At 47.8% G+C, this 13,682-nt stretch overlaps 5 protein-coding genes across 5 annotated transcripts; 3 read left to right on the top strand and 2 right to left on the bottom strand.

Annotated features, from left to right (window-relative positions):
• Window positions 1–149: 149 nt before the first annotated feature.
• Window positions 150–2,320, bottom strand: COCSADRAFT_120766 (uncharacterized protein). Its single transcript, XM_007703503.1, has 4 exons — window positions 1,860–2,320; window positions 1,490–1,806; window positions 965–1,435; window positions 150–912 (listed from the first exon to the last, which is right to left on the bottom strand). Exons 1-4 carry the CDS (start codon window positions 1,963–1,965, stop codon window positions 181–183), a joined length of 1,626 nt encoding a protein of 541 aa, XP_007701693.1. The 5' UTR covers window positions 1,966–2,320; the 3' UTR covers window positions 150–180.
• Window positions 2,321–5,329: 3,009 nt separating this feature from the next.
• On the top strand, window positions 5,330–6,221 carry COCSADRAFT_94672 (uncharacterized protein; the record flags this gene model as incomplete). Its single annotated transcript, XM_007703502.1, has 2 exons — window positions 5,330–5,946; window positions 5,996–6,221. The coding sequence occupies 2 exons, from the start codon at window positions 5,330–5,332 to the stop codon at window positions 6,219–6,221; spliced, it is 843 nt and encodes a 280-aa protein (XP_007701692.1).
• A 748-nt stretch (window positions 6,222–6,969) lies between these two features.
• Window positions 6,970–9,203, top strand: COCSADRAFT_219067 (uncharacterized protein). The gene has a single exon (XM_007703501.1). The coding sequence runs from the start codon at window positions 7,056–7,058 to the stop codon at window positions 9,162–9,164; it is 2,109 nt and encodes a 702-aa protein (XP_007701691.1). The 5' UTR covers window positions 6,970–7,055; the 3' UTR covers window positions 9,165–9,203.
• Window positions 9,204–9,590: 387 nt separating this feature from the next.
• On the bottom strand, window positions 9,591–10,327 carry COCSADRAFT_342496 (uncharacterized protein; the record flags this gene model as incomplete). Its single annotated transcript, XM_007703500.1, has 1 exon — window positions 9,591–10,327. The coding sequence occupies exon 1, from the start codon at window positions 10,302–10,304 to the stop codon at window positions 9,591–9,593; it is 714 nt and encodes a 237-aa protein (XP_007701690.1). The 5' UTR covers window positions 10,305–10,327.
• Window positions 10,328–12,072: 1,745 nt separating this feature from the next.
• On the top strand, window positions 12,073–13,247 carry COCSADRAFT_219057 (uncharacterized protein). Its single transcript, XM_007703499.1, has one exon. The coding sequence runs from the start codon at window positions 12,202–12,204 to the stop codon at window positions 13,033–13,035; it is 834 nt and encodes a 277-aa protein (XP_007701689.1). The 5' UTR covers window positions 12,073–12,201; the 3' UTR covers window positions 13,036–13,247.
• The last annotated feature ends 435 nt before the right edge of the window (window positions 13,248–13,682 follow it).

Below are 13,682 nucleotides of genomic sequence, written 5' to 3'. Positions count from 1 at the left end.
CTGCCTGTTCTTCACCAAGTAAAACATCTACGAAATGGCAGTGAATTTTGAAGTCGGAAAATTATTCATTGGTATCATACCGTCATGAAAGGTATTTCGACCTCGTTCGGCGACCAAGGAGTTATTTTGAGGGCTTTGAAATATCAAAGATCCCGCTCCTCGAGCCGCCGATCGCAGGTCTTACCTCTTGACGGTTTCTATTGTTTCAATACCATACTCCTTTTCTCCCATCGTGTCTAATCCCTTGCTTCTCGCAACAACCTCCTCCTGGGTAAGGATGGGCTTGCCACGAAGTTGTGCCCATACCGCCTTGTGCATTGGACGCAAGAAGAGCGCGTCCATTTCCTCCAAACTGATACCCTTTGTCTCGGGCACGAAGAAGAAACTCCAGATACCCATGCCGACAAGGATAGAGGCGAAGAAGAAATATGCGCCATAACCTAGGTCAGAGATCATGTAGGGAGTGCTTCGGGCGATGATGAAAGAACCAAGCCAGGTATCGGCAGTGGTAAGCGAGACGCAGAGCATACGAATATCCAAGGGGAAAATCTCGGATGCGTAGGTCCAGGTAATACCTTGCCATGTAGCGCAAATGATAAATGCGTTGATGTATACGCATACCATGGCCAGGTAGCCCCAGCCGTTTCGTGAGACATCTCCCCTGAGTGCAGCACCAGCTGGATCTGCCTTCATTACGTAGCCACCAATGTACCACATTGGAATGCAACCAAGAGCGGCACCCCAGATCAAACCCTTGCGGCGGCCAACCTTCTCAACGACCCAAAAGGTGAAGGTGAACATGCCAAGCGTCTTTGCAATGCCGTAGAAGCCGGTAGAAAAGAGCTTAAGCGATGTGCCTGAGATACCGAGAGTCTCGAAGATGCGTGGTGCGTAGTAGGTAATGATGTTTACCTGAGTATGTCAAAATTATGTCATCTTGGTCGGGTTCTGCACATGTACTTACGCCGGTGAAAGATTGCAAGAACATGAGGGCAAGTCCAATCGCCATGCGGTTTCGGACACCCTTTTGGAAGAGCTTCATAAACTGATCCTTCTTGCTCTTGCGGTTGGCACTGCGCTCCTCAACCTGAGCACGGATCTCGCTCATCTCGTGTTGAATGTAAGCATGGGATTCGTCAAGACAGCGAATCTTGCATAGAATGCGCTGAGCGCCTTCGAAGTTGTCCCTCTTGGCAAGGTAACGAGGCGATTCAGGGCACCATGCGACACCGAGAAGGAGCAATAAGCCAGGAACAAGCTGAATGGCAAGTGGGACGATCCACTGTGTCTTGGAGTTGACATCGATGGTTCGATCGGCAGCATAGTTGATCCAGAAGCCAAGCATACCGCCACCTTGGGACGCAATCTCAAAGATACCGACAAGTCGGCCACGGATCGACGGTGGAGCAGTTTCGGAAATATATACAGGTACCACCTATGGAAATTAGTGTTTTCCCGGTATAGATAATGTACAATAGTCAATGCCTACCATGGATGATGCGCCAATGCCTAGGCCGGCTACAGCACGGCCACCATAGATCATGTTCAGTTTACCCTGGGATGCAGTCATGAGAGTACCGCCGAGCAGGAAGATGGAAGAAGCTATTATCATTGTCTTTTTGCGCCCAATACGCTCGGCAAAGGGAAACGCGAAGATTGCACCAAAGAAGCAGCCAGCCTGGAAGGTAGAGACGATGTTTCCCTGAATGGTATCACGATTTGCTTTTGGAATACCATCGAGGCCAAAGTCTCGAATGAACGAGTTGAGAGCCATGGTACCGCCAATGACGGCCGTATCATAACCCACTGTATCTGTGTCAGTATTCCAAGCACTAATAAGAACGACCAGAGATAGTTACTGGCTAGCGCCGACATGGACGCGATAAGGGCAATGGTGTGGATCCGCCAATTGCGGACCTCTGGTGGGTCTAAGGTCCCCGAGGCATGAGTATTAAAGCAACCCATATGTTGGATGGCAGTGAACTTGTTGGATGGAAAGATGAATGGAGTGATATGGCTAAACACGCCTGACTGTGAAATTTTGTGGGCAGAAGGACTGGAGGCAGCTTTATGCCCGTGGGCCTCGTCTCGAAAGCAACATGGCCAAGTCCGCTACCGTGAGACTACCACGAGCTGCGCTACTACCTTTCCCCGCGGGGAAATACTTGGAGGCGAAAATCGTTCCACCATGCACCCAACACCTGCTATTCCAAGCCATCGACGACACTGTGGCAGCGAATCTGGGCGGAGGGGTGCTTGGCCGCTGACCAGGTGAAGCCTTGCCGATGGTTGGCATTTCCAATGATGAGAAATAATAGGCGGGTGGCTGCGCGAAGGCTGCATGAGATGAGCTTGGCGGGCTGGCATTTTTGAGAGAGCGTTGTGGCGAGAATCGACAGTTCGGCACTTGCACGTGACCTGTGCGGGGTAAAGCGGGTCGTCCCATGGAGAGAACGGCACGCCTGTTTCGACGACCGTTGTCGGACATGCCGATCCATTGCTATGGTTACATACACGAACCTCCGTCCCCAGCAGCGCCTCTTACCATACACTCCGATGCTGATCACCTGGAAAAAAAAACTTGGTCATCCAGCACCTTGGACGTCGCACCGTGTCACAGCTCCCTGAATTGGAAACACCCACTTTGTATTCGATCCTCCTCCTTCTAGGCTCACCTCTGTCTCCACGCACTCTGGGTCACGGGATGGATAAAGACTTCCAGCTATCTGCATGCCATCTCGAATGTAGCCGCTTCCAAGACGATAATAAAGCGGGACGGCTAGCCAAGATGCGGCGAAACAGCGAGTGCTAATGAGTCGTTGCGCTCGGTAACGTCGGCCGTGCACACATTTACGGTCATTTTCCCGGCTTTCCCTGCATCACAAGAAGTCTTAGCTAAGGCGTACAGCTTGGCCACCATACCAGCGCGGCCGGAAACAGCACACCCTCTTGGTGTACTCTTACTCTTACTCATCTCCTGATGTCATGTTTTGTTCAAGCCCGAGTATCAAGCCTCAGTGTCAAAGCTACTCAGTATCATGTTTGTCTTGCAGCTGATGAAGCTCTTCTGGATGTGGTGAATCGTATGGTAGTATATATGTGTGAATCCATTTAATACTGCTGTCTTAGTGGACCATATCAGACCATGCGACACACTTCAGCGACTGGGCTACTTACGAGGAGCTATCTGTCCCTTGGCAACCTCGCTAACATATCTTCCATCAGCCTGAATCCCTACTTACTTGCAACTTCCAAGCATAGCGGGAAGAATTGGTAAACGCTGACAGGTGTTCGCCTCGAATCATGGACTCAACCAAGCGCCAAGCCATACACAAGATTAGCAAAACACGTCGTATCAACCAGTCTAAACGCTAACAAGATATGCCCCGTCTCTATAACAGGATCTCGGGTCCGATAACCGTGTCATTCCCCGCACGCACAGACAATTATACCCCAGGCTAGACATCTAGCTGCTCGAGCTTTGGCTCCTCCACATGTGTTGGGCTAACGTAGTCTTGGGTTATTCATAGCCTAGTTGCCTGACCATGGGGGTTGACGTTTGACTATAACAACGCACCGTCAGTCCACACTGTACCATATCTGTTGAGCTGTACCTACCTCAACTCGGAGTCATAATCGAAATGGTTCTCAGAATGTATGGTTTTGCTATGTCGACCTCGCGCGGACGATGATATTTTCATCATGTACGAGAGCCGAGCTATTTGCAAGTATCTTGCCAAGCCAGCCCATTGAATCGATATCAGAATATAGCCTCATCAATTTTTTACGCATCTATCAGAACACACTGGCTAGGCAGAGGTACATTGTTGGTGACGACATTATGTTGGCTGGCCTATCCCATCTGCCTAATGGAGCAGCCATGAAGATTATCGAATGGAATTGCATGTTCGTAAAGTATCCAAAACGTCGACTAGTAGTTTCAAGAACTAGAAGCAAGGAGATCTTGGGTAAAGTCTTCCGCAGCGACAGTACCATGAGGTGGGGTATCATTCATAATTCTGTATGCTCAGCCACTCTTCCTCAACTCCTTTCATACATTAGGCTTACGCATTCTTGTTTGAATTGAATCAAATTTATTTACCATACAGCGGCTCCCGTTATGCCATTTGTTCCTACTGACATGTCACATCTTGGTCTGCTTTTGACGTGTGCATGATGCCTTTCCTTTATTGATGTGGATTGCCGTGGCAAGGCAAATGAAGATGCAAAAAAAGGAGTATTCAAGTGCTGCTTTGTAAACTAGAACTTGTTCAAGTAACTCACCTTTATTTACAGTGTTCAATTTTGAAAGAAAACAGCTCTAGTTAATTTTCTTTGGAGACACAGTGATGCATCCACTAGTCTGTATCAAACCTAAAGGCGGAAATGCCAAGACCCTGCTATGTAGCTTGTAGGTTGGGTAAAAAAACAAAAAGTTGCAAAAAATTTCCAAAAACATACGACAGCGGGGATTCGCTAGTGGTCACCCACCTAACTACTAATCCGCCGGTAAACTGCTTGTATAGGGCAGATCGGACGGGATGCCTAATTCTCAGTTTCCTCTGGTCGTATGTACCATAGTAGTAAAAATAAAAAATATATGACTGTATATTGTATGTGCTTGCAGAGTTGACCGAATTTCCAATCTCTAAGAAGGCTCACATGATGTAATCGATAACCAGAACATAGTACCTCAGTACCGCACTACCACACTCACAGGGAACAACATTTACACCCTTTCGCATATCGCATGGAGATAGTAAAAAAATTAAAAAAAGCTAGGTAATGTAATATCGACACTAGAGAATGTTTTTGTACGCAGCGTTGGGTATGTAGCGGCGTAGGCGTGAAGTTCATATATTACAACTATATACAAGAGAGGTAAGTCGGTTCTACATAATGGAGAATCTCAAAGTTCCTGTAAAACATCTGTGAGAGAGCCGGCAAAGACTTGTAGTAGTAGCCGCATATTTCTCGTTCTCGCAGTCGACCAACAGTTGACTTCTATCAGTTGTCACCTCTCGAAGTGCGCAAGGCAGATTGGCCGTGGCAATAGAGGTGAGTGAACATGGCATGGGGTATGCACACAGTAAGGCTCTTGGCGGGGTGATTGGTGGGGAACGCGGGGCCCAAGCTCCAGCCCACTCGGAGCTACTAGGTATACTACTCCGTACCGTACCTAACTACTAGGCAACACTCTCAGCCTTCACTCGCCTTGATGGTATTTAGTCCTGTCATTCAAACATTACAACAACTACAGCGACTACGACAACCCATGGCCAGCGCATATTACCTCGCAAAAAACTCATCAACTCGCTCTCCCCCAAGGATGGCAATCACGTCTCTTGACGAGATTCCAACCTTGTCGCTGCTCTATAAACTCAAGAAGATAGAACTCGAGAATAGACAACCCAAGGGCATACCGTCCGCCACTCTCAATAACAAAATCAGCATAATTCGACAAGATATAACAACTCTCGCTGTTGATGCCATCGTAAACGCCGCGAACACGAGTCTTTTGGGTGGCGGCGGAGTGGACGGAGCAATCCACCGTGCGGCTGGGCCCAAACTGATAGAAGAATGCGAAACACTCAACGGATGTGAGACGGGCAGTGCCAAAATCACGGACGCATACGAACTGCCATGCAAGAAGGTCATCCACGCTGTCGGACCCATATACTGGAAGGTGGGATCTAGCGCAGCGGAGTTGCTATCTGGTTGCTACCGAAAGAGCCTCGAGCTAGCTGTCGAAAACGGCTGCAGAAGTATTGCATTCGCTGCTATAAGCACTGGTGTCTACGGATACCCAAGCCATGAAGCTTGCAGTATTGCGCTAAAGACAGTTCATGACTTTTTGGTCAAAGAAAGCAGTGCCGAGAAGCTCGATCGAGTCATCTTCTGCAATTTCCTGCAAAAGGATGAGGATGCTTATTTCGAGCAGGTTGCGTATGTGAATCTTCCATGATTTATCCTTACTTGGTACTGACTATCATAGCGACTACTTCCCTCCTGTCTCCGAGTCAGAGCCCCAAGAGGAGCACGCCACCGAGCCCCTTGAGCTAGCGTCACAGCTTCCGGATGCTCCGACTATCGATCCTGCAGAAGTAACAGACTCAGAGCAGCCATCGTCCAAGAAGCAGAAAACTGCCGAAAGTGACGACGAATTCGTAGTGGTGGACAAACATGACATTGAAAAAGATATGTCCAAGTCGGAATTGTAGAGCACCTGAATAATCTAGCTACCCTACTTAGAGCTCTACAGATTCTATTAAGATGCTATTTATCTAAATTGCTGTGAGGTAAAGGATAATTTAGGTACAATAAGCGTTATCGTTACTAGCGTACGAGGTAACTATACCTTAGGACTTATATTATAAATATAGCGTAAATTTAAGGAGTTAATTACAATTTTAGTACTTAACAACACGCTAATATATTGGAGACTAAATCTAAGCGCTGTAACTAATAATAGGGGATTCTCTTTAGTAAGAATAGAAAAGTGGCTACGCTATTCACATCCAGCTAAGGGCGGCGATTTCCGAGGCCTAAAATCCACGAAATTCCCCTTCCCTCCCCAACCGCATGTTGATCGGGAATCCTGCCACGCGCAACTGTGCGCTCTCTCTTTGCTGTCCTTATGCATAGTTAACTAAGTTTTCTTTGCATGGCTAAACTCAGTTGTGATAGAACACCACTAATAACGAACCATTCTTTGACCAGATGCCCACTAGCATTCGAGAGGAAGAGGGTGGGCTTCACAAAACGTTCATAATGGAAATCTCTACCGGTAATGCTTCCAATAGGACTATTGTTAGTCGTGCTGCTGCAAATAAGATACAACTAGACCTAAGAGAACTAGCGCTGACGGGAACAGATGTTGTTCTTCTTCTGCCGTCCACGCTAGTACTGATTTATTATTTCTAGTTATGTGCGGGGTAAATGTGGCTTAGAGGCAACGTTTCTTATTATCAAAGACGCCTACGGTCTCGCCACTCAAGAAACGTATGTAGTTATATGCAAAATTCTTTGGCCTACTATTCCGGATACCACCAATAATGTCACGGCGATTTTTCACGGACTCTGCCCTGCCTCCTAGAAACAATGTGGGCTACTTCACAAAGATAGTCGCCAAACACCTCTTCCTTGAGGTTCCCAAACGGGCACTTTCCTCTTCTGAGGAAGAGTTTCTGGACGTCACCCTGGAAAGCAATCACTGCGAGCTTGCAAAACCGGACAAAAAACGAAACACCATTACGACGAGCCCCTATGTATATACCGCGTTGCCTAACCCTACGGACGATTGTAAATACATTCGCGTGATAGAGCTGCTTCCTGGAACGCGGCAGGACGATATCGTATGCCAGCTTCTGCAAGTAGAGCTGCGGAAGGGGTTGGAGTACGAGGCACTATCTTATGTCTGGGGAGATATTAGTCGGACAACGCCTATTCAGGTGGACGAACTGACTTTGCAAATCGGCGAAAGCTTGCGTTCAGCTCTAGTGGACCTTAGGCGCCCTACGGAGTCTCGCCTTTTATGGGCGGACGCAATCTGTATTGATCAAAGCAATATACACGAACGTGCGAAACAAGTCGGGATCATGGGTGACATTTACACACAAGCTACACGCACAATTGTTTGGCTCGGACCGTCCTATGAGTATGTCAACCTCGCCTTCGATTGCATCACAACTTTAGAAAGCGAAGCCCTGGCACGCCAGCAGTCCATCGGAGAAGCTACCGCTTCAACAAAATCTCCTTTAGATGCTTCACGAACTAAAAAGGAACGTGAAGACTTGCGTCATGGCTGCTATATCCTCGGAGAATTGGCTCAGGTGGATTGGTGGACACGTGCTTGGGTTGTGCAGGAAGTATGTCTCGCGTCTGAAAAGATCATCATGTGCGGCCTATATCAAGTGGATTGGAAGCGTTTCATGAATGCTGTAGAATACGGAACACTCGAGGACAAATTCGACTCCAGGATAGCTGGGATCCGCGATGATTGCTTGGAAGGTCTTCAATCCATCAAAGAACTTGAGGATAAGCCATTGGAGGGTAACATAGCAGGGCAATTGCTTCGATTACTGACGACCCTGAGACCCAGATTGGCAACAAATCCTCGCGATAAGGTCTTTGCAATTATGGGGCTGCTGAAGGGCAATCGTCAGGATCTGCATATTGTAGTAGACTATACCGCTTCCGTCAATAAGGTCTACCGTGCAACGGCAGTTGAAATTATACGAGTGACCAATAATCTCGACATCTTCAGCCATTGCATCCACAATGACGCTCCAAGCGACGAGGAAGCTTGCTTGCCTTCTTGGGTCCCCGATTGGAGCAGCTCAGAAACAATGTATATGCCATTGATACGAAACGGCTTTGACGAGTTACGGCGTTATGAAGCTTCCTTGGGCTCGACAGCGCGTGCTCAATTCTATCATGAGCCAGATGTCGTGGGTGTGACTGGTCAGCTTTTAGATGTCATTGCTGAATACAGCGATTTGCTTATTATACCCGATGACGCTGATTGGAGTTATACATCGGAGGAGGATCCTTCGTTGGGGAGAATTTTCCTCGAAATAGGCTGCGAGCTCTGGAAGGTATACAAGTTATTACTTGGTGTGGTTGATTTCTTCAACGTGTTCCTCACGTGGGAGACTTTTGCTGATCGCCAGCCGTGTTACATTTATGGCACACAAGACGCACAGCCATCCAAGAAAATGTTTTGGCAAACGCTTTGCACAGGGCTGCTTGACCCCGAAGGTGAAGAGAAAATCGAAAGATTGTTCCGTGAATGGCGCTCCCAATTGTCACCTATCAGCGGCCTTAGGAGAATGAAGGTATCGAAATTTCCAACCTTGTTCAAAACTCTAGGTTTGATGGGTTACTTTTGGGCGACCTGGAAGAGTTATGGGGCTTTTAGCGAAATGATTCCTCATACCAAAGGAAGAAGACTTGGAAGAACCAAATCAGGTTGGCTTTGCTTACTACCAGCGCATGTCAAGGCTGGCGATAAATTGATCCTGCTTAAAGGGGCGGCTGTGCCGTTTATCGTCAGACAGAGGAACGATGGATATTGGTTCCTTGTTGGTGACGCTTATGTTCATGGGATTATGCACGGGCAGGCGTATGATGATGATGCTGGCATGTTACTAAAACTTAAGTAGGCCAATAATTTCTCAATACAATATAGTTGATGACTGAACAAGTTTTATATCTATTCGCTATATAGTAGATTAGGTTAGTTATCTTAGAAAAGAATATCAAATTATACTCTAACCTACCAGGATTAGATATTTAAAATAAAACAAAATTATCGTTAAAAATGGCATTCTAATATATTACACATATTAGGATATAATATTATGAATAAGTAGACATAATAGTCTTAATGAGTAAAGCTAAGAGAATCTACGAGTATTAGCTATTTTACTTATCTACTTTACTTACTAGTTTCAATAGATCGTAGATTTTCTTTTCTTAAATGAATGTATGTTGGAAGATTGAAACTGAAAACAATCTATACCTATGGACCTTATGGTCTAAAAACAACACTCCTTCTAAGCGAGGAACATGGTTTACTCTCAAGCATCTCAAGAGCCCGTTGGACGCACCGAAGCCGATCCTTGCGGCGCCTGAGACATCGTCTCGCCCTCCGGATAATGTACATCCTGAGGCGAAATATTATTCCGATACGCAGGAGCCGGAAACTCTGGCATCATGATAACAACACCACCCTCATGCGCCTCACCCGCAACAAGCGTCCGGGAACTATTGTTAGCATCTGATTTGAGAATGCCTAAATTACCTGGGAGACCGGCGGTACGCTCCACGTCTCTAGTCTGGTCATTATTGGAAGAGGAGCCGGATGCCTTCTTAGCGCGAGATCGACGCTGATATACTTGAACGCAGGAGCCGAGGAGGCCTAGCGAAACCATGAGGCCGAAGAGGCCGCCGGTGACGCCGAGGAAGATCATTACGTGAATCTTGTCTTCTTTAGGGTTGGTGTTCCAGTTATCGGGTTTGGACGTAGGTGCTGCGACTGGAGTCTCAGTGGGTGCCGCAACCGATGTCTCGGTGGGTGTGGCGTCGCTGTACAACAACCAGGAAGGTTCTATCCAAGCTAGGGTTGGGGAAGCAGGGAGCATCGAATCTTTCTGCAGCTGAGCTACGATGCTAGCTTGAGTGAACTCGGAGGGAGCGTCAATGGTGCTGGTTCTTACAATTACCTTGGTTACCTGGGTGGGCTCGGATGCTATAGCTTGTGTTGGTGCTAGAAGGACTAGCGTCATGAGAGATGGTTGCATGGCTACGGTGACGTTGGGTGTGACAAGATATCAAAGTCCGAGTAGAAAATTTGGATTATTGATTGTAAAGGTCTCGTGGAACTGGAAAGGCTTCTTGTTTTCCTTGCTCTCTGAGGTGCTGGTGTGAGTAATCTTATGGTAAGTTAGAAAGCCAGATTTATATCAACATGTCCTGCATTGTATAGCCAGGTGGATTGAGGCTATTTACACACTTGGTATATGGGACATGCACAATGTTTAGCGATGAAATCCAACGCTCATTTGAACAACGTCGCGTCTGCAATCTGATTACGTACAAAGATTTGAACTACAATTCAGAATGACTTTTCCTGTATGATAGTCATGTTGTCTCACGCTGAGAGTTCATCGAGTATCGTGCATCAATAACATGGAAAGTGATGGGCTTCAGATTCGAGAGCGACCCTCATTAGAGGAAAGCCGCTACCTGACGATTCGAGGGACATCTCAGTATCATGTTATTCGTCAAGGTTGATATATACATGTAATCTTCCCAACTATTGCCTGATAGCAGCTCGACATGGCCTAAAGGTTTAAGCAGGAAGACATTCACTATTCTCTATAACTGACGGCGTGAATCTCGGTGAAAAATGCCGAGTCTTTTTTTTACAAAGAAATAGACTACCACAAATGTAGATCTTGCAACTTCGGCTTTTGGCCTTGACAAGGTAGGGATGCCTACTGTGGTAGGGCGGTGAGTTGCACACCGCTTCAAATAAGGCGTTCGACTATAGGCCTCTTTAACGATACCCAGTCAGCTTCACTTTGCACACCCTGGGTGAGACGGCTATCGCGAGGGCTGATCAACGATTGGATCTAAAGCGCATAGCGATAACAATGGCAGGTTGCGACTAGCCTTGGGATGAGATGGTGGAGGTAGGCATTGTTCCGACAAAAGCATCAAGTAAAACATTTACAGGCTGCTGATGTCGTTGTTGGGTTGAATGCAAAATACTATATATAGTATATTGCACAGCTTTATTGTTGATATAGCTTCGTAAAGCCTTGTAACAGCGGCTGACACCTTCAAGTGCGGAGTTGGTGTCGTTAATAAACGAATCACTTGGCTGCGTTTTGCAATAATTGGTATCGCCAAATCAGAGCTGGGGCTAGAATCCAGAGCGCGTCGTCTAACTAAATCCGGCATGAAAGGATGGCACCCCTTCTCTTGGGCGTGCATTTTGGTTTTATCGCGCAGCTCGTTGCCTCAGACAATGGTTGGCTGACGATGAGCCGTGTCTGGGGTGACGGGGGTGGCGAGAGGGTAATGGAGGGGGCTGGCGACGTCATGAAGTTTTTCCATATCAGCACCGCCGTCTCCGCCCATCAGCCCCATTTCATCTGCTCCCAAACTTCCCTTCGTCCAACTGACTGTCCAGCAGCATGTCTAGCAGCGCGTCAGAAACTGTGGTTGAAAAGTATCGCTACGAAATTCTTTTTGGCACGTGGCTAGCCATCACAGGAGCGACATTTCTACGCATCAAGCGACAGCCGTACAGCACCCGCCTGAAGATTGAGCAGTACGAGAGCATCTTCAAAGGCACTTCACTCAGCGCTGTCCTTATCGGCATCGGCATCACGCCCGCGCGCAGCACCGCGAGGCGTTTCACTGGCAACTAGGAACTAGACCGTGCTCGGAACGGGCCAGCAAGCGTCTGAGGCTGAGAAAAGGAAGATGAAGATATTTGGCACACGCAGGCACGGCTGACCATCGCTCATAATCGCCATCATCTCTATTTTATTGTGTCGAGCTGCTGCTGGTGGAGCAGTCGGATGCGTCCCGGCTTGGCATTTCCCCGCAACTTTCACATGCGAACACGCTCCACCCTGTCTTCTTGTCCACTGTTCCCCCAAGACGCGCATCATTACCTCCAACAACATGTTGCTACGCTTGGGCTCGCTGAGCTTTGAGCTCAGCATGTGGAGCCCCATCTATGCCGTCGCGCCCTTTGTCCTGCTCTCCATCTCCATCCCGCTCGCCTTCTTCGCCCTCGTTACCACGTCCATCGCTATCACGCTTCTGTCGTTGCGCGCATTGGCCATCTACTCTCGCCTGGCCATTGCCATTGTAGGCGTGTGGCTCTCTCCGTCACCTCCATCGAAATACAGCCCTCCCCGTCATTCTCGCCCCGTACCCGCGTCAGCCCGACATTCACCAAAGAGCGTACACCAGCGCTCCCGCCGTACCAGTATCACCGGCACAGCATCTACCCAGGGCACTGCTGCCTGCTCTGCTCAGTCTCCAAACTTTCTTCAGCGAAAGAACAATTCCCTTACCGCTCTGATCGGTACCAGCGAGTTGACGCGAGATTTTGAAGGCGTAGGTGGCTGGAGAGTCGCAGGTGATGACGACGAAGAGGCATTGTGGATGGGCATCAACTCAAGACTTGAACTACCTGCCGAGACACCAACCAGAAGGCGCAGGTTAAGCCATACGGGCACTGCCAGCCCAGGTCAGCGACTGAGCGTCGGATCAGAGATCTTGCGGATGAGCCCGGTGCAGAGTAGATCGAGGACACCTGTACGGTTCATGCATGACGATGAGTATGGCTACTTCCCCCAACAGCCCTTACCAAACAACACACGCTTCAGCCACAGTCCAGACATCGCCCACGAACGCAAGAGACGAAAAAGCACTAGCGCGAGTAGCACGTCCAGCAATACATCAACTGGCCTGACAATAGCAACAAAGCATGCAGGAGAGAAATTCTGACTTGAGCAACACATGCACGTCGTGTTCTCTCTGTCATTCAAGGCACCGATTTTTGTTTGCTTTTCATAACGTGTTGACAAGGCAGGCTTCGAACAGGAATTGGATTTTAGACATGAGCGGCATCGAGAATACCTTCCCTTGGTCAATGGAAAGAATGACCATGTACAAGCTAATGTCTTCCTCTCTCTGCGTATTGCAATGGGACATCAGCTCGCACAACAGGCCTTTCTACCGCTTCACCAGCGAGTTGTTCGTTTCTGTAATACGAGAGCTATCAGCTAATAGTGTCAACTTGAACCAGCCATTAGCATACAGCCGAGCAGTTGAGTGGTTTTTGAATCGGTTGCAATTTGTCATTATCGTGGTTGCTTCTTCAGTCATCTACTCATCATGATGAGCGGATCCCAGAGCCAAACTTAACAGGCTACCATCGAACAAGGGACATGCAAGTCGACAACCAACATGGGGGCAAAAGATATCCAACATAAAGGATACATACACCTTTGAGGATTCGCGCAACAGCGGGCGTTTCTGGCTTTGGACCAGCTTGGGGAGAAACGAGTTTTGACTCGAAATATGTAATGCAAATCAAGAATTGATATTCACAATACATTCATCAAGAACTGATATTCATAACACATTTTCCG

The sequence above is a fragment of the Bipolaris sorokiniana genome (assembly GCF_000338995.1).
Source record: "Bipolaris sorokiniana ND90Pr unplaced genomic scaffold COCSAscaffold_10, whole genome shotgun sequence".
Taxonomy (NCBI): Eukaryota; Fungi; Ascomycota; class Dothideomycetes; order Pleosporales; family Pleosporaceae; genus Bipolaris; species Bipolaris sorokiniana.
The sequence above is the reverse complement of the archived record's forward strand: the minus strand, read 5'-3'. Positions and strand labels throughout refer to the sequence as shown.